Source organism: Notolepis coatsorum (assembly GCF_963971535.1).
Source record: "Notolepis coatsorum genome assembly, chromosome: 17".
Taxonomy (NCBI): Eukaryota; Metazoa; Chordata; class Actinopteri; order Aulopiformes; family Paralepididae; genus Notolepis; species Notolepis coatsorum.
The window spans coordinates 6416319-6435372 of NC_140181.1; the positions used below are offsets into that span (position 1 = coordinate 6416319).

The window sequence follows — 19054 nt, forward strand, 5'->3', positions numbered from 1 at the left end:
CTTTAATAATGAACACAATTTCTTGTCGCCTTAGGATTAACTGAATGAAAGTCCAAAAGCACAATAAATACATGTGAAAAAAGTCATAAATAAAACTGTGCTTCAGTGTCACATCAAACTAAATGAACAACCATATCCAATCAAAGCGGCAACATGAATTATACTTAACAAAAATGGCTTCTGTGGTCTAAGCCTCAACACAAACCAACTGACCTGGAGCTTTGAATGAAACGAGCGTTCAACCTGCTTTAGGTTGTGTGACAGAAATACCAATGTGTCCACATTCTTTGGCAACATGGACTTTCTCGTTTTGCTTACAATAAAGCCAGCTTTATAAAAGAAAAGAAAGAGCCTGAAGGGGTTGAAATGGCAGGGATGCAAAGCAAGCAGTTGCCAGCTGCAGATAATGGTGGGTGTTTCACCTCCACCACTCAAGAGGACCGGTTTCAGTTGTTTTGTCTTGGAGTCTAGGCGTTTTTTTTCTATTATTGGTTCAGTTGGTGTCATTGTTTATTTATTTTTTACCCAGGGACAGTGGACATTAATGAACATCTTCAGTTTCCACATCAATGTAAATGTGCCAGATTTGAGCTAATGAGCTCGTTTCCATCTGTAGTCCTGTCTAACACGCATGTCTTCATGGTGTGGGAGGAGCCTTCTCTATTTAAACGACCACATCAAACAAGAGGTGGACGCGGGCAAATACTGCGGCATGGTCATGCTGGACCTACAAAAGGCCTTCGACACTGTCAATCACACCATTCTGATTGACAAGCTAAAAGCAATTGGTTTTGATAGTCTATCACTCAAACAAGGGACTAAACACGTTTCGCAATTATGCCACAACAATGTGGAACGCCCTACCCAAAGCTGTAAAGGAATGTGAATCCCTGCCCAGATTCAAAACCGCTCTTAAAGAGCACCTACGGGAGGCTGCAATTCGAAACTGGCCACCGTAAATGCCCAAAACCCCCACCACCTCCTAATAGACAGTCTCCTCCCCACCGCATGTATATATTCTCTCCCCGCCATATGTATATTTCTCTCCCAACCACCCACCCCCTCCTAATGTACAGTCCCCTCCCCATCATATGTATATACTCTGTCAGGATCTATGGGTAACAGTACTGTATATTTGAATATCGTATATGTCACAAATGTAACAGTACTAAATACCTGTATGTCCCTATGCCATAAATGTCATGTATGTTGAGTATGTCATAAATGTCTATATGAATTGAAAATGGGGGACCCTGATGTAAACAAGACAAATGTCTTTCTCTGGCCTGCATCCCCTTAACAATTGTGTGTATTGAGCCGTACTGTATTGTACCCATTCTGCAATCTGTTAAATAAAGTTTTCATTCATTCATTCATTCATGCTGGATACAAGTTGAAAGTCAATGACTTCAGGTTCTCAGTCGATTTATTCAGCAGGGCATCAGCGGTAGAATACAGCAAATTCACAGGATACAAATAATCTCTCAGAATGACACAGACAACTTGGTTCTGTCCAGTGTTCCGTGGTGTCGAGACTGCTCAGTATTTAAACACTTTCTCGACCCCCGTACCTAGTACTGGAGTCGACTAGTCCACATAGCATAATGACAATACATTTATTTGATCACAAAGGCTGACTTTCGTTCTAGACATTAACATGGTAATTCACTCATTCTGGCTCCTGTGTGGAGTGTAATCTTGTTCCACCGGTATGTGGGTCTTCAATTGTTTTAGTTTCGTGTGTGTGTGTCTAAGTGGGTGTCACCTGTTATAACCGGTAATTCACCTGTGTCTAGTGTGTGTGTGTGTGTGTGTGTGTGTGTGTGTGTGTGTGTGTGTGTGTGTGTGTGTGTGAATGACTTGAAGGAGGAGGAGCTGAAGAAGTTCAGGTTTTATTTGAAGGATAAAGGGCATGGCTACATTCCCATCCCAACATACTGGCTAGAGAACACTATCAGACTGGATATGATGGAGGTGATGGTGCAGACCTATGGTCCTGATGGAGCTCTGGAGACTACAGAGGAGATACTGAAGCTGGTTGGCAGGAATGATCTGGTGGCAGATCTACAAACAGGTATTCTTGTCAGCCTGTCTAGATGAGTTCCAGCTGTCTTCTCTGTTCTGTGTAGATGTGTTCCAGCTGTCCTCTCTGTTCTGTGTAGATGTGTTCCAGCTGTCTTCTCTGTTCTGTGTAGATGTGTTCCAGCTGTCTTCTCTGTTCTGTGTAGATGTGTTCCAGCTGTCTTCTCTGTTCTGTGTAGATGTGTTCCAGCTGTCTTCTCTGTTCTGTGTAGATGTGTTCTTACTTATTTTGTCTTATTTGTTCTCCAGCAGTCAGTGATGAGACAGGATCAACCTCCAAAGCATCCGGACCCATTGAAACTGGTAAATTAAATATGAATTCTAAATTAATTGATCCTGATGTACAGTAGGTGGAGAGATTCTAGATTGATTTTTGTAAATGATCTGTCTGCTGAATAAAAGTGGCCATTTCTGCCTGACATCAGAAAAGAAACTGGATGTGTTCGACCTGAAGAAATATTCTGCATCAGAGGAGGGTCTTCTGGGACAGCTGCCAATGGTCAAAGCCTGCAGTACAGCTCTGTAAGTATTCTGTCTAGATAGTTAACAGCTCTGTAAGTGTTCTGTCATATTTAGATAATGAATTGTTCTGTCTAGATAATATCTAGATAATTAACAGCTCGGTAAGTGATCTGTAATATCTAGATCATTTAGTGTTCTGTCTAGATAATATGTAGAAAATGAAGTGTTCTGTCTAGATACGATCTATTCTAGGTAATTAGGTGTGCTGTCTAGATAATGTCTAGGTAATATTCCCTTGATTAAATCCTGAAAGTAATTTCTGAAAAAAATTCTCTGAAGATGCTCTGTAATGTAATGTTAAATAGCGACCTCTAGGAAAAAAGCCCTGTTTGGTATTGTACTTTGTTTACATTTTTTGTTTTGGTCTAATGTGTGGGTTGGAGTTTAGTAGCTTATTATACAGTGAATTTCTCAAGACCTCTTCTCCGGAGGCTGAGGTGTGACCAGTAATATCAACCCCTCCCCCTATCCCCACTCAACTCCATCTATACAGGTAGAACAAGTTTGAGAGGTGTAGCAGGTAGATATACAGGTAGAACCAGGTTAAGAGGTGTAGCAGGTAGATGAGTCAAGTCAAGTGAAGTAATTTATTTATATAGCACGTTTAAAAGCACAAGAGCCAACCAAAGTGCTGTACAATCAAAGCTTAAAATCAATGTCCTAATATAAAATACACAAATACAAAAATACAAAAAGGCACAGCAGGACAAGACAGTACATTCAGAGAATAGGACAGTAGGACAACACACGGATAGGGGAACACAAAGTACAGTAGCACACAGGGGACAGAGGAGCATAAGAAGAGATACAAGAGGGAGGGGGCAGGATAAAATTGCATGGGAGTGTGTGAGTTAGGGTGTGGGAGAATCAGGGTTTATTGAAGGCCAGGGAATAGAAGTGGGTTTTTAGACGGGCCTTAAATGTCTCCAGCGAGGGGGCAGATCGGATCACCAGGGGAAGCTGGTTCCATAGCTTGGGGGCCACGGCCTTGAAGGAGCGATCGCCTCTCTTTTTGAGTCTGGTGCAGGGGGGGACCAGCCGAGCCTGGTTGGAGGATCTTAGTGACCTGGGTGCTGCGTAGGGGGTGATGAGCTCGGTGATGTATAGGGGTGCTGCACCCGATAATGCCTTAAAGGTGAGGAGGAGGATTTTGAAGTCTATTCTAAGTGGGACTGGGAGCCAGTGTAGGGAGGCTAGGACTGGTGTGATGTGCTCTGTCTTTCTGGTGCCAGTAAGGAACCTAGCTGCAGAGTGCTGGACCATTTTGAGGCGGGACATGGCTGCCTGACTGATGCGTGTGTAGAGGGCATTGCAGTAGTCAAGGCGTGATGTGATGAATGCATTGACTACTGTTTCCAGGTCGACGGGTGAAAGGATTGGTTTTATTTTACTGATGTTGCAGAGTTGGAAGAAGCATGACTTGACTACGGCATTTACCTGCCGGTCGAATTTGAGCTCTGGGTCAAAGATTACACCCTGGCTCTTGACGTGGGGTTTGAGGTGGGTGGAGAGTTGTCCTAGGCTGTTGGAGAGTGTTTTGGTGGAAGAGACGGGGGCCAAACAAAATGATCTCTGTTTTATTTTCATTTAGCTGTAAGAAGTTGAGGGCCATCCAGATTTGTATGTCCCTAAGACAGTTTTTAAGAGAGTCTAGGTTAGCTGTGTCAGAGGGGTTGAGGGGAAGGTAGATTTGGGAGTCATCGGCATAAAAGTTATATGAAATGTTGTGTTTCTGGATGATTTCGGCCAGAGGGAGCATGTAGATGGAGAAGAGTATGGGGGCCAGGATGGAACCTTGGGGGACCCCATACGGTAGACTAGCTGTGGGGGAGGAGTGTCCACCCAAACTGACCGAAAAGGAGTGGCCGCTCAAGTAGGATGCGAACCAGATATACAGGTAGAACAAGGTTAAGAGGTGTAGCAGGTATATATACAGGTAGAACAAGGTTAAGAGGTGTAGCAGGGAGATGTATTGGATTTAAATAATTATAATAATAATAATAAATACTATTAATTCATTCGCAAATCTCTCCTTTCCGATATAAGGAGCCATTGAATATGTTTGCACACGATCGTTCATGCCCTCATAAGTAGCTGGCTGGGCATTTCTGTATGCAAATTGAAACTTCTGATGAGGAAACTTACGAGAATGTTAGTGAATTAGGCTGGGTTTTGTTCCTGTGGATTTGTGGGAGTAAATACTAAATTGGGGTTGACTTAGTATGGAGTACTGTATATTTGCACAGGATAGACTTTGGTTAGTTATATATAATATTGTGCCAGTAATAGACCAAGGATAGTTAGTTATATTTGTACCATGCTTAGGTTAGAGGTATACACATTTTAACTGAGGCAGACTGCTTTGACACCTGCATTTCCCTACAGGGGCTAATAAAGGTTTTTCTTGTCTTATTTGAGAGCATCATCAATAACCGGTTTGATGATATTGCGAGTGGATGTACTGGGTCTGTTGCTCAATTTCCCAGTACTACCGACCTATACATGCCATGCACTGGTATCAGCTGTCACATGGCTTCTGCTCCACCTTTATCAGCTGGTCGGATGAGAATGGAGTTGTCCTACTGTAGCTCTTTGTGTGCATGATGTTTTGTTTAAAAAAGGGAATGTTGCATTTGAGTCTGGGAATGTCCTGTTGCATTTGCTTGCTGTACATGTTTATGGCAGGGCATCTGGTGCCCAGAGGTATGAATGGACAGGGGTGGATATGTATTGAAATAAAATACTTGTCGTTGACGGATTTGAAAGATATTAGAGAATTGTGCGTTTCTTAAGTTTCATTCAAACTGGATCAGAACTGTAGAAGCTATGGCTGGTACAGACAGCTTTGTGTAGCATCACCCTTGTGCGTTTATGTTTACCCTTAATATTGATTTCAATGGACAATGGTGGAAATTAATTAGATTAAAATACTTGTCGTTGACTGATTTGAAACATATTTGAGAATTGTTGGCCTACAGTATATGTGCGACATTTCATCCAAACTGGATCAGAACTGTAGGAGCCAGCGTTTCCGGCATTGGTGGTGAGCGCCTTGCCCACTGCACCACCTAGCCGCCCTCAAGACAATATTAAAAAAAAATAAAAAAAAATAAAATCATCTTCGTTCTATTTTCTATTTTCATTCTATATATTTTCTTTCTGCTGCAGGACAGGAAACTCTGTAAATCAGTTGCTCTACTGAGTGTTAGGGTTAGTTTAATGACTACTGACAACTTTTTACCTGTATAAATAAATAAATATTTCCTGCATGCTGGGTTCATTCTGTTTTCCTTCCCATCCATCTTCATTCAGGCTGATGGACTGTAAACTCTCAGAGAGATCCTGTGAAGCTCTGGTCTCAGTTCTCAGCTCTACCTCCTCCAGTCTGAGAGAGCTGGTCCTGAGTCACAACAAACTGCAGGATTCAGGAGTGGAGCTGCTCTCTGCTGGACTGAAGAGTCCACACTGTACACTGGAGAGTCTCTGGTCAGTATTATATTGAGACACATTTTACTCAAAGAAATGTAACAAAATGTAGAATTGTAAAAAGAAAATAAATGTATATTTTTATGTATGAAATTAAGTGATTTGTAAACCCAAAGCTAGGTGTATCAACTACATTACAAGGTCACTCTGTCATTTCCATATTGTAAACTGTTGCCAGAGAGCTGATTACCAGAGCTGAGGCTTTGTGTAGCATCACCCTTGTGCGTTTATGTTTTTTTTTTTAAACTTTGACCAGTCAGCTGGTTCTTTTTAGCGTTTATCGCTTTTTCTTCGCATTCATACTTGGTCAAGTTCGACCGACAGAAGCAGGCTGAAAGGGTTCAGATGGGGGGAAAGACACTCTGGGAAAGGCACGGCTGCCGTCCGGGATTCGAACGCGCTCAGCCCCAGATCCGCGCGAGCGCGGTTGTCCACGGCGCTGAAATAGCACTCGCGGTACGTGGTGAGCTACTGGAGCTCCCCGTGCGTTTATGTTTACCCTTAATATTGATTTCAATGGACAATGGTGGAAATTTATTCAAATAAAATACTTGTCGTTGATTGTTTTTAGACATATTTGAGAATTATTGGCCTACAGTATATGTGCGAGATTTCATCCAAACTGGATCAGAACTGTAGGAGCTATGGCTGGTACAGACAGACACACAGACAGAATCACAGACAGGAGTGGAAACAATGCTTCCTCTCACTGTGTGCACTGGTGTAATTCATTCATAATTCACACAACCTCATCTTGTTCTATGGTTGTTGATAAACCATTCTTAATATTCATGTACTTTCTCATCCTTTCTTTTCCAAGAATTGTTTAAAAAAAAATTATTATTTTTTTTATCTTCGTTCTATTTTCTATTTACATTCTATATCTTTTATTTCTGCTGCAGGACAGGAAACCTTGTAAATCAGTTACTCTACTGAGTGTTAGGGTTAGGGTTAATGACTACTGACTACTTTTTACCTGTATAAATGAATAAATAAATATTTCCTGCATGCTGGGTTCATTCTGGTTTCCTTCCCATCCATCTTCATTCAGGCTGGAGGACTGTAGACTCTCAGAGAGATCCTGTGAAGCTCTGGCCTCAGTTCTCAGCTCTACCTCCTCCAGTCTGAGAGAGCTGCACCTGACTAACAACAAACTGCAGGATTCAGGAGTGGAGCTGCTCTCTGTTGGACTGAAGAGTCCACACTGTACACTGGAGACTCTCGGGTCAGTATTATATTGAGACACATTTTACTCAAAAATGTTTAACAAAATGTAGAATTGTAAAAAGAAAAAGAAAATGAATGTATATTTGTATATATGAAATGAAGTGATTTTAAAACCCAAAGCTTATAGGTGTATCAACTACATTACAAAGTTCACTCTGTCATTTCCATATTGTAAACTGTTGCCAGAGAGCTGATTACCAGAGCTGAGGCTTTGTGTAGCATCACCCTTGTGCGTTTATGTTTACCCTTAATATTGATTTCAATTGACAATGGTGGAAATTAATTAAATTAAAATACTTGTCGATGATTGATTTGAAACATATTTGAGAATTGTTGGCCTACAGTATATGTGCGACATTTCACCCAAACTGGATCAGAACTGTAGGAGCTATGGCTGGTACAGACAGACACACAGACAGGAGTGGAAACAATGCTTCATCTCACTGTGTGCACTAGTGTAATTCATTCATAATTCACACAACCTCATCTTGTTCTATGGTTGTTGATAAATCCTTCTTAATATTCATGTACTTTCTCATCCTTTCTTTCCCAATACAATTTTTCATGTTCATTCTATTTTCTGCAGCTCACGCCACTGAAGGCCACACCAAAGCACACATAGACAACTTTTTGGGGTTTCTATGACAACCCTTTCTAGTAATTACTATCAAATGTCTATATAAAGTAAAGTTTGTTAACTTTCTGTAAGCTATTATCACATGATCTTACTTTTTTGTACAGTATAAAACCAATATTTAATAGGAATTTACTGTAAATAGATGGGAAAGTAAAAGCGTAATGCTGACAAGATACTTTTAAAGGGATTTCAAATAGGGTAATTTGAATGTAATTTTGAGTTTTTATACAGCAGTTGGGCTGTAAAAATACAGAGAATATATAGCAAATATCTGTATTAAAAATATATATTTTTAAATACTGAAAGTTGCCTTATTTTCACATACAGTAAAATGATGAGTATCTTATGTGTTTTACATATAATTCAATGTAATTTAACATTCAACACAATTAAGCAAATACATGTATTTAAAAAAAAGTACCTGTAGAATAACTGAAGGTTTTTACTGTTTTTTAAATTATATAATTTTCATTTTTTTAACATTATTTAACATTACATGTAAAGTTTAACAGCAAACAAAACTGAAAGTTGCCTTATTTTCACATACAGTAAAATGATTTCTAGGTGTTTTTACATGTAATTGAACATTCAAGACAATTAAGCAATGGAATAATCCTGTAAAAAAAAAAATCTTATTAAATCAATTTACAGATTACAACCTTTATTTAATGGTTAATATTTGTATCAAATGTTATTTACTGTATTTTTATGGTATTTACACTTAAAGTAGAAAAAAAGGTAATCTGTAAAATAATACAGTACATTTCCTGTAAGAAAACTTTTTTTTACAGTGTAGCTGAGGCTTTGTGTAGCATCACCCTTGTGCGTTTATGTTTACCCTTAATATTGATTTCAATGGCCAATGGTGGAAATTAATTAAAATAAAATACAAGTTTCAAGTTCAAGTTTCTTTAATAGTTGTCATACAGAAGTACAGAATACTTTTATACCAAATGCTTCTTACTGTTACGCTCCAGAGACTGTGCTAGACAAGATAAGTATGAAATAAACTAAAGTAGCATGCAGGGGAGGAAACTAACTTTTTGGCTTACCAGCCAACTGGCGAGTATCTGATTTTTTTTACCAGCCAAACAGATTTTTTACCAGACAAAAAAAATCGCTAATTGTGATAATTACTTCTTTGTATGTCAAGCCGTGTCAATGTTGTGTATGCATCTGGGTAGGCACACTGTGCCTTTAAGACAGCACGGTGGTCTTACGACAGTGCTGTGAAGTACCGTCAAGTGTTGTGGTAACGTCAGTTGGGTTGGTGTGCTGTTGTGCACAGTGCACTGGTTGAGCTAGCCCCTTTCGTGACTGCGATGTGCAAGCCAGGGGCTTTTGAGCAAGAAATAAAATGTCTAACCTTACGTCGTAGTCCGGTGCTTTTTTGGAAACATTATAGTCATAACAGATACACCTAGCTGGCTGCTTTGAGCACACGGGGCTAACGTTAGCTAGCAAGCAGCTATAGCTAAAACGCTAACTAGAAGCTAACCACTGTATACAGTTCCAGTAGACTAACATTACACCTCTGTGATTTAAATGTGTCCTTAGTAACTTATACTCAAGGGTTGTACTAGGGTTGGATGCAGTTCCCCGTTGGTCAGTCTGTCTGTTTTCCATCTTCTGCTGTGTTTAACGTTATCTGTTTGCGAGTGCTCCTGATGGCTAGCCTAGTACCGCGGGACTTTTATTATTATATGTCCGCGGGTTGGCCAGTACTGCGCAAACGTTTATTAAACATTATATGTCCGCGGGTGGTCTTGTGCAGTGCTCTCGTGGCACTGTCAACTAAAGCGAACACTCAGAAGACGCGCACCGTTTGCCAGTGCAGTGATTGCAGAATGTTTTATTTTTTTGTATACTCGCCAGCAGGGGAGGAAACTAACTTTTTGGCTTACCAGCCAACTGGCGGGTATCTGATTTTTTTTACCAGCCAAACGTAAAAAATACCAGCATTTGGCCTGTAAAGTGGCCTAATTTCCTCCCCTGGTAGCATGTAAAAAGAAGTAAAAATAGAGTACAATGTACAATGTTCGATGCAGACTAGAAGTAACTGAGTTACCATACAATATACAATATACTAATATACAATACTAGTATATAGTGCAAAGCAGAAATGGGATGAGGTACAATTTAGGTACAATTTACAGTAAGGTGTACGAGTTGTAGTGCAAATCCTTTACCAATAAATATAAAGTGTGTTTAGGTGATCTAAAGTGTGGAGAGTGGGTGCTGCAGTGTGTTGTTTGTTTAAAGTGAGTGTGTGCATGTGGATGTGTGTGCTGTGTGCATTTGATGGTTGTTGCATAGTGTTTATTGTTCGTTGAGCAGCCTGATGGCCTGGGGATAGAAGCTTCTTCTGAGTCTTTCTGTGCTCGCCTTGAGACTCCGGTATCGCTTGCCTGACCGCAGCAGTTCAAAGAGGCAGTTGTTCAGGTGGCTTGAGTCCTTGATGATTCTCTTAGCCTTGTCCCTGCACCGCTTGTTGTAAATGTTCTGGAGGGTGGGAAGCCCCCCTCCAATTGTGCGTTCCGCTGAACGTGTCACTCTTTGTAGTCTGCTTCGGTCTTGTGCAGTGCTATTCCCAAACCAGGAGGTGATGTTGCCAGTCAGGATGCTCTCTATTGTACATGAGTAGAAGTTCCTAAGGATCTTCTGACTGACTTGGAACTTCCTTAGGCGCCTGAGGAAGTAGAGGCGTTGTCGTGCCTTCTTCACAACACTGTCAATGTGTGTGGTCCATGTCAAGTCCTCGGATATGTGGGCTCCGAGGTACTTGAAACTGTTCACTCTCTCAACCGGTGCCCCGTCGATGCTGAGGGGGCTGTAGTCCTTGACCCCCGACCTCCTAAAGTCCACAATCATCTCCTTTGTTTTGCTGACGTACTTCTTGTTGATTGATTTTAGACATATTTGAGAATTGTTGGCCTACAGTATATGTGCGACATTTCATCCAAACTGGATCAGAACTGTAGGAGCTATGGCTGGTACAGACAGACACACAGACAGAATCACAGACAGGAGTGAAAACAATGCTTCCTCTCACTGTGTGCACTGGTGTAATTAATTCATAATTCACACAACCTCATCTTGTTCTATGGTTGTTTATAAATCCTTCTTAACACTTTGAGAGCCAGCCGTGTTTTCCTTTTTTCACCCCCTTGAATGCCCAAACCCACTCCAATGTTAACTTAATATCGCCTAATCTATGTTTTAAATTATGTGTCTAATCTGCCCGTCGCTTATCAAAGACTCATTTTCCAGTCAACATTGTCAAGGCAGATTGTTTTTTTATCGCTTCATTTCCGTTTGATAGCATTTTGAAAATCACTTGTTTTCGCGGAAAAAACAACCCATTCTATGATAATCGTCTTTTACTGGAATATTCCAGAACGTTGTCCTTTGTCGGCCTATTTATGAATCGTTTTCAAATAAACGCTAGATGATCGATAGTATATGTGTGCGCACGCACGCTCGTGCCGCACGCTGATAATCGCTGCTCTTATTTCCTGATGGCTTTTACAGTCAAAACAGCTATATCACATATAGGGGAAACGCTTATATATCCGTGAAAACGAGTCTGATTATCCTAAGACTCATAACATAGATTCCTTACCTGAGTTCAGATGGTATCCAAATGGTTTATTCCAATTTCCGATCGCCATTCGAAAGAATCGCTCATTTGATTGATCCATCGTGTATACAGTAAAACACATATTCGCTGCGGCACCAAGGCTCCAGATTGAACTCTGGTAGACCCCGGTTACATCAGTGAGAAGTAAAATGTGGAGTCAGAAATCCTTTCTCCCATTCACTTTCATTGAGTCCAATCCAAAAGGGTGATTTACCATCTGGGAGACGATAGGGGGCGCTTTTTTCACATCTGAGCGCCGGCGGTGCCTGGATCTCCAACGGTAGGCTCGCTTGATGCAATATGATTTCAGATCGCTAATAAAAAAAAAATTAAAAAACAGAGTATTCTCGTGACGTGGGCATTCAACCCGGGGGGTAATAACCAGAGAAAAGCCGTGAGTGGCATTCAAAGTGTTAATATTCATGTACGTTCTCATCCTTTCTTTTCCAAGAATAGTTTTTAATTTTTTTTTTCTTTTTCATTTTCGTTCTATTTTCTATTTACATTCTATATATTTTCTTTCTGCTGCAGCACAGGAAACTCTGTAAATCAGTTGCTCTACTGAGTAGTAGGGTTAGGGTTAGTTTAATGACTACTGAATACTTTTTACCTGTATAAATAAATAAATAAATATTTCCTGCATGGGTTCATTCTGGTTTCCTTCCCATCCATCTTCATTCAGGCTGTTCTACTGTAAACTCTCAGAGAGATCCTGTAAAGCTCTGGCCTCAGTTCTCAGCTCTACCTCCTCCAGTCTGAGAGAGCTGCACCTGAGTGAGAACAAGCTGCAGGATTCAGGAGTGAAGCTGCTCTCTGCTGGACTGAAGAGTCCACACTGTACACTGGAGAAACTCTGGTCAGTATTATATTAAGACACATTTTACTCAAAGAAATTTAACAAAATGTAGAATTGTAAAAAGAAAATAAATGTATATTTATATATATGAAATGAAGTGATTTGTAAACCCAAAGCTTATAGGTGTATCAACTACATTACAAGGTCACTCTGTCATTTCCATATTGTAAACTGTTGCCAGAGAGCTGATTACCAGAGTTGAGGCTTTGTGTAGCATCACCCTTGTGCGTTTATGTTTACCCTTAATATTGATTTCCATGGACAATGATGGACATTTATTCAAATAAAATACTTGTCGTTGATTGTTTTTAGACATATTTGAGAATTGTTGGCCTACAGTATATGTGTGACATTTCACCCAAACTGTATCAGAACTGTAGGAGCTATGGCTGGTACAGACAGACAGAATCACAGACAGGAGTGAAAACAATGCTTCCTCTCACTGTGTGCACTGGTGTAATTCATTCATAATTCACACAACCTCATCTTGTTCTTTGGTTGTTGATAAATCCTTCTTAATATTCATGTACTTTCTCATCCTTTCTTTTCCAAGAATTGTTTTAAAATTTTTTAAATGTTTCTTTATCTTCGTTTTATTTTCTATTTACATTCTATATATTTTCTTTCTGCTGCAGGACAGGAAACCTTGTAAATCAGTTGCTCTACTGAGTGTTAGGGTTAGGGTTAATGACTACTGACTACTTTTTACCTGTATAAATGAATAAATAAATAAATATTTCCTGCATGCTGGGTTCATTCTGGTTTCCTTCCCATCCATCTTCATTCAGGCTGACCAGGTGTAAACTCTCAAAGAGATCATGTGAAGTTCTGGCCTCAGTTCTCAGCTCTACCTCCTCCATTCTGAGCGAGCTGCACCTGAGTTGGAACAAGCTGCAGGATTCAGGAGTGAAGCTGCTCTCTGTTGGACTGAAGAGTCCACACTGTACACTGGAGATTCTCTGGTCAGTATTATATTGAGACACATTTTACTCAAATAAATATAACAAAATGTAGAATTGTAAAAAGAAAAAGAAAATTAATGTATATTTATATGAAATGAAGTGATTTGTAAACCCGAAGCTTATAGGTGTATCAACAACATTACAAGGTCACTCTGTCATTTCCATATTGTAAACTGTTGCCAGAGAGCTGATTACCAGAGCTGAGGCTTTGTGTAGCATCACCCTTGTGCGTTTATGTTTACCCTTAATATTGATTTCAATTGACAATGGTGGAAATTAATTAAAATAAAATACTTGTCGTTGATTGTTTTTAGACATATTTGAGAATTGTTGGCCTACAGTATATGTGCGACATTTCATCCAAACTGGATCAGAACTGTAGGAGCTATGGCTGGTACAGACAGACACACAGACAGAATCACAGACAGGCGTGAAAACAATGCTTCCTCTTACTGTGTGCACTAGTGTAATTCATTCATAATTCACACAACCTCATCTTGTTCTATGGTTGTTGATACATCCTTCTTAATATTCATGTACTTTCTCATCCTTTCTTTTCCAAGAATAATTTTTTAATTTAAATTTTTTTTCATCTTCGTTCTATGTTCTATTTACATTCTATATATTTTATTTCTGCTGCAGGACAGGAAACTCTGTAAATCAGTTGCACTACTGAGTAGTAGGGTTAGTTTAATGACTACTGACTACTTTTTACCTGTATAAATAAATAAATAAATATTTCCTGCATGGGTTCATTCTGGTTTCCTTCCCATCCATCTTCATTCAGGCTGGAGGACTGTAAACTCTCAGAGAGATCCTGTGAAGCTCTGGCCTCAGTTCTCAGCTCTACCTCCTCCAGTCTGAGAGAGCTGGATCTGGATAGCAACAAACTGCAGGATTCAGGAGTGGAGCTGCTCTCTGCTGGACTGAAGAGTCCACACTGTACACTGGAGACTCTCTGGTCAGTATTATATTGAGACACATTTTACTCAAAGAAATTTAACAAAATGTAGAATTGTAAAAAGAAAAAGAAAATTAATATATATTTATATATATGAAATGAAGTGATTTGTAAACCCAAAGCTTATAGGTTTATCAACTACATTACAAGGTCACTCTGTCATTTCCATATTGTAAACTGTTGCCAGAGAGCTGATTACCAGAGCTGAGGCTTTGTGTAGCATCACCCTTGTGCGTTTATGTTTACCCTTAATATTGATTTCAATTGACAATGGTGGAAATTAATTAAAATAAAATACTTGTCGTTGATTGATTTTAGACATATTTGAGAATTGTTGGCCTACAGTATATGTGCGACATTTCATCCAAACTGGATCAGAACTGTAGGAGCTATGGCTGGTACAGACAGACACACAGACAGAATCACAGACAGGAGTGGAAACAATGCTTCCTCTCACTGTGTGCACTGGTGTAATTCATTCATAATTCACACAACCTCATCTTGTTCTATGGTTGTTGATAAATCCTTCTTAATATTCATGTACTTTTTCATCCTTTCTTTTCAAAGAATAATTTTTTAATTTAAATTTTTTTTCATCTTCGTTCTATTTTCTATTTACATTCTATATATTTTATTTCTGCTGCAGGACAGGAAACTCTGTAAATCAGTTGCTCTACTGAGTGTTAGGGTTACAATGACTACTGACTACTTTTTACCTGTATAAATAAATAAATATTTCTTGCATGCTGGGTTCATTCTGGTTTCCTTCCCATCCATCTTCATTCAGGCTGGACAACTGTAGACTCTCAGAGAGATCCTGTGAAGCTCTGGCCTCAGTTCTCAGCTCTACCTCCTCCAGTCTGAGAGAGCTGCACCTGAGTTGGAACAAGCTGCAGGATTCAGGAGTGAAGCTGCTCTCTGTTGGACTGAAGAGTCCACACTGTAAACTGGAGACTCTCGGGTCAGTATTATATTGAGACACATTTTACTCAAAGAAATTTAACAAAATGTAGAATTGTAAAAAGAAAAAGAAAATTAATGTATATTTATATATATGAAATGAAGTGATTTGTAAACCTAAAGCTTATAGGTGTATCAACTACATTACAGGTTCACTCTGTCATTTCCATATTGTAAACTGTTGCCAGAGAGCTGATTACCAGAGTCTAGCTGAGGCTTTGTGTAGCATCACCCTTGTGCGTTTATGTTTACCCTTAACACTTTGACTGCCGGGACACGTCTTTAGACGTCTTTGCTGGCCATGCTAAAGTTGCCGGGGGACGCTGTACAGCGTCCTTATATCAATATTTCAAAAATCTGGAATCGGATTCATATTTCCCCTCCGCTGGCCTGAGATCCACCAGGAGGACCCACTGAGCTCTCTGGCGGTTCAGGAGCGCCATCTGGTGGCCGATCGGCGCAACCGCTTAACAGGAAGCGCAGTAGAGGTTTTGCTGGTCGGCCCTATTACTTCCGGGCACTCGGTATAGGTTCCGGCACTCTAGCTTGTCACACTACATAGCGATCGATTGCCAATAACTCGATAAACAACATGATTTGGACGTATATACCATTATACAAGCTGGAGATGGACCGGGTAATAATATATCCCATAATGATAAAATTTCTACTCGACGATGATCGCCCAACGGCGCGCGGAGACTGGGGTGAGTTTCAGCGTGTAACGTTACCATCTTCGATACTAACTGCTTTTATCAACATTTGACCCACATTAGATGATTGGTATAACGCTGCCCACGGAATTATAAACGCCCCCTCGCCCATCCGGTCAACATCAGATGACGTGTAGTAACTTCTAGAGGTACGTCTAGTTGGAATTTTTTATATCGCGCTGATTGCCATCAAACTGTATTTCATCATCAATATAATGCATTTGGGGCTATATATCACGTTCTGGAGAAAGCTGCAGAAAGAGATGAAAACATACTTATACATTAGACCATACTTTACTATGAATATGTGAATGAAAAAGTTTAACGTTGCTACACAATGAACAATACATATAGGACTTTGAATGGGCCCTAATAATGGCAATGTAGCAATAGAATTTAAAAAGTTATAGCCCTGCAAAGAAGGGGACTTTCTCCATAGACAAATAGCGCTGGCAATCTATGGTATATCATTAATTTAACCCAAGGCAACCAAAGTGTTAATATTGATTTCAATTGACAATGGTGGAAATTAATTAAATTAAAATACTTGTCGTTGACTGATTTGAAACATATTTGAGAAATGTTGGCCTACAGTATATGTGCGACATTTCATCCAAACTGGATCAGAACTGTAAAAGCTATGGCTGGTACAGACAGACACACAGACAGAATCACAGACAGGAGTGAAAACAATGCTTCCTCTCACTGTGTGCACTGGTGTAATTCATTCATAATTCACACAACCTCATCTTGTTCTATGGTTGTTGATAAATCCTTCTTAATATTCATGTACTTTCTCATCCTTTCTTTTCCAAGAATAATTTTTTAATTGTAATTTTTTTTCATTTCCGTTCTATTTTCTATTTACATTCTATAGATTTTATTTCTGCTGCAGGACAGGAAACTCTGTAAATCAGTTTCTCTACTGAGTGTTAAGGGGTCCCCACACGGCGAGCGATTTTAGCCAGGCGACCGATTTTTTTAGCGAGCCGACCGACAGAATTGTATCGCCTTCATTATTATGAATGAGAGAACACACACGGCAGGAGATTTTGAAGCGACGGTCAGCAAGCTATTTCTGTCGCCTCACTAAATATCGCCTCAATCCTATTTTTTTAGGCGACAGCAGGCAGGACAATGAGGAAATAACATGACTTCTACAGTAGAAGTAGTGCAGAAGTTCTACTGGTGTATCATTTGTACACCTTTACAATACATTCATTGATTAATAACCTACGTATTATTACCATGCTACTTATGTTCATTATTATTAACGGGAACAATTTAAATAAATAACGTTAGTTTGAGAAGCTATAGTGGCCGCTTGTCATTAACTAATAAATGAACAATGCGCCACGATGCACCTACTAGTGTTTTATACTCGGGTAACAAAAGATGCTGTGGATGTTGACAGAGTTTAATGTCCAGGCTGCAGCTGATGTAGTTTGTAAGGTTTATTGTCCAAAGAAAATGATGGTTGAGAACAAAACAGTTTGCGTCTTCCGTGAAAAAAACATTCTCTTTCAGCAGCTGCATAACAATACTTGTCCAATCGGTGGTAATGAATGTATCGTAGCGATCAGGCATGCAGTAATGTCAGGAAGAACGAGGAGAGGTTGTATTCATATATGGTGGTTTAATTCCAGCTCAATATGGGGTTTACAGTTTAATACTCCCTTGTAACGCACAACACAGCGTCAGCTACCTGCTAACCCATAGATATATATATATATCAGTGGAGGTTTCTCTATGACAACACGTGAAACACAAATTCACTCATAATTCATAATTATTATTAATTTACATATACCTATATATATATATAAAAAAAAAAAAAAAAAAAAAAACTATATATATATTTTTTTTTTTAATTATTATTTTTTTTTATTATTATAAATGTTTTCCTCTGTAAAAAAAATGCCAGTGCATTTTTTTTTCTTCAAAAATGGCCAAAATTGACAGCTCTGAGCAGGCCTGCACTGCAGTATTGCCTGCAGTAATTATTCGTGAAGAAAACTTCACAGGTGTGACCCATTGTTAAATAAATAATAAATAACAGCGAATCAAAATAGGCTATTAACTTCATCTAAGAACGGTCTGTGCAGTTAAACTCTTGCCATTGAATGGAGGATTGATTGATTGACAGCCCTTGACATCCAATACACGGAGGTTGAATATGATTGGCAGCCTTGCAAATCCAATCAGAGATTTCTGCATTGCAAAGTCAAAATGGGTCCAGCTGCATGTGAGGAGGATAGGTTTAGCTCGGGCCAATCTCAAGTTTCTCAAGTTTCTTTATTAGTTGTCATACAGAAGTACAGAATACTTTTATACAAAATGTAACATAAAGAAGCATTTTGTATAAAAGTATTCTGTACTTCTGTATGACAACTAATAAAGAAACTTGAGAAACTTGAGATTGGCCCGAGCTAAACCTATCCTCCTCACATGCAGCTGGACCCATTTTGACTATGTGAAAGTTGAGACTATGAGAAAGTTGTTGTTTAGTAGTTAGTAAGCTGTACAGCTATAACAAGTCAGGCTAAATTAAACTTTGCGCCAACATTAGGACCGAAGTATAAACCAGCAACTGAGCAACATGAAGAAGTGGATTTATGCATCTGGATCAGAAAAAACGTTGTGGATGAAAAAGTGAGTAGGCTACAGTGCTTGTATGCTAACAGTAGCTAGGCAGCTTAGCCTACATCACAATGATAATCACCAAGCTAACTTACTGTACACACTGTAGGGCTGGGCAATTAATCGAAACAGAATCGCGATATCGATTCATAGACCTATGCAATCTAATTTCTAAGTTATGACTATTTTCTTTTATTAAAAAAAAAAGTTTTTTTTTTTTTTTTTATTATTTTATCTGGGTTGAACATGATTTGTGGAACTCCCTCTGGTGTTGTGGTCGTGGTATTCACTGACCTTTGGGAAGTATTTCGACATGCACATGGGTATCTTAGTGGTGTAGTGTATCTTGTAGACCAGGCCCATTGCAA

At 39.4% G+C, this 19054-nt stretch overlaps 1 protein-coding gene across 1 annotated transcript in view; it reads left to right on the plus strand.

Annotated features, from left to right (window-relative positions):
* The window catches only part of LOC311243438 (E3 SUMO-protein ligase ZBED1-like), a gene marked incomplete at both ends in the record, with an annotated part of 136473 nt that overhangs the window by 103522 nt on the left and 13897 nt on the right, over positions 1-19054 (plus strand). Inside the window, 3 exons of the mRNA XM_084332668.1 lie at positions 1946-2074; positions 2332-2385; positions 2508-2604. Of these exons, the coding sequence (XP_084188794.1) occupies positions 1946-2074; positions 2332-2385; positions 2508-2604 (280 nt within the window). The remainder of the gene's footprint in view (positions 1-1945; positions 2075-2331; positions 2386-2507; positions 2605-19054) is intronic.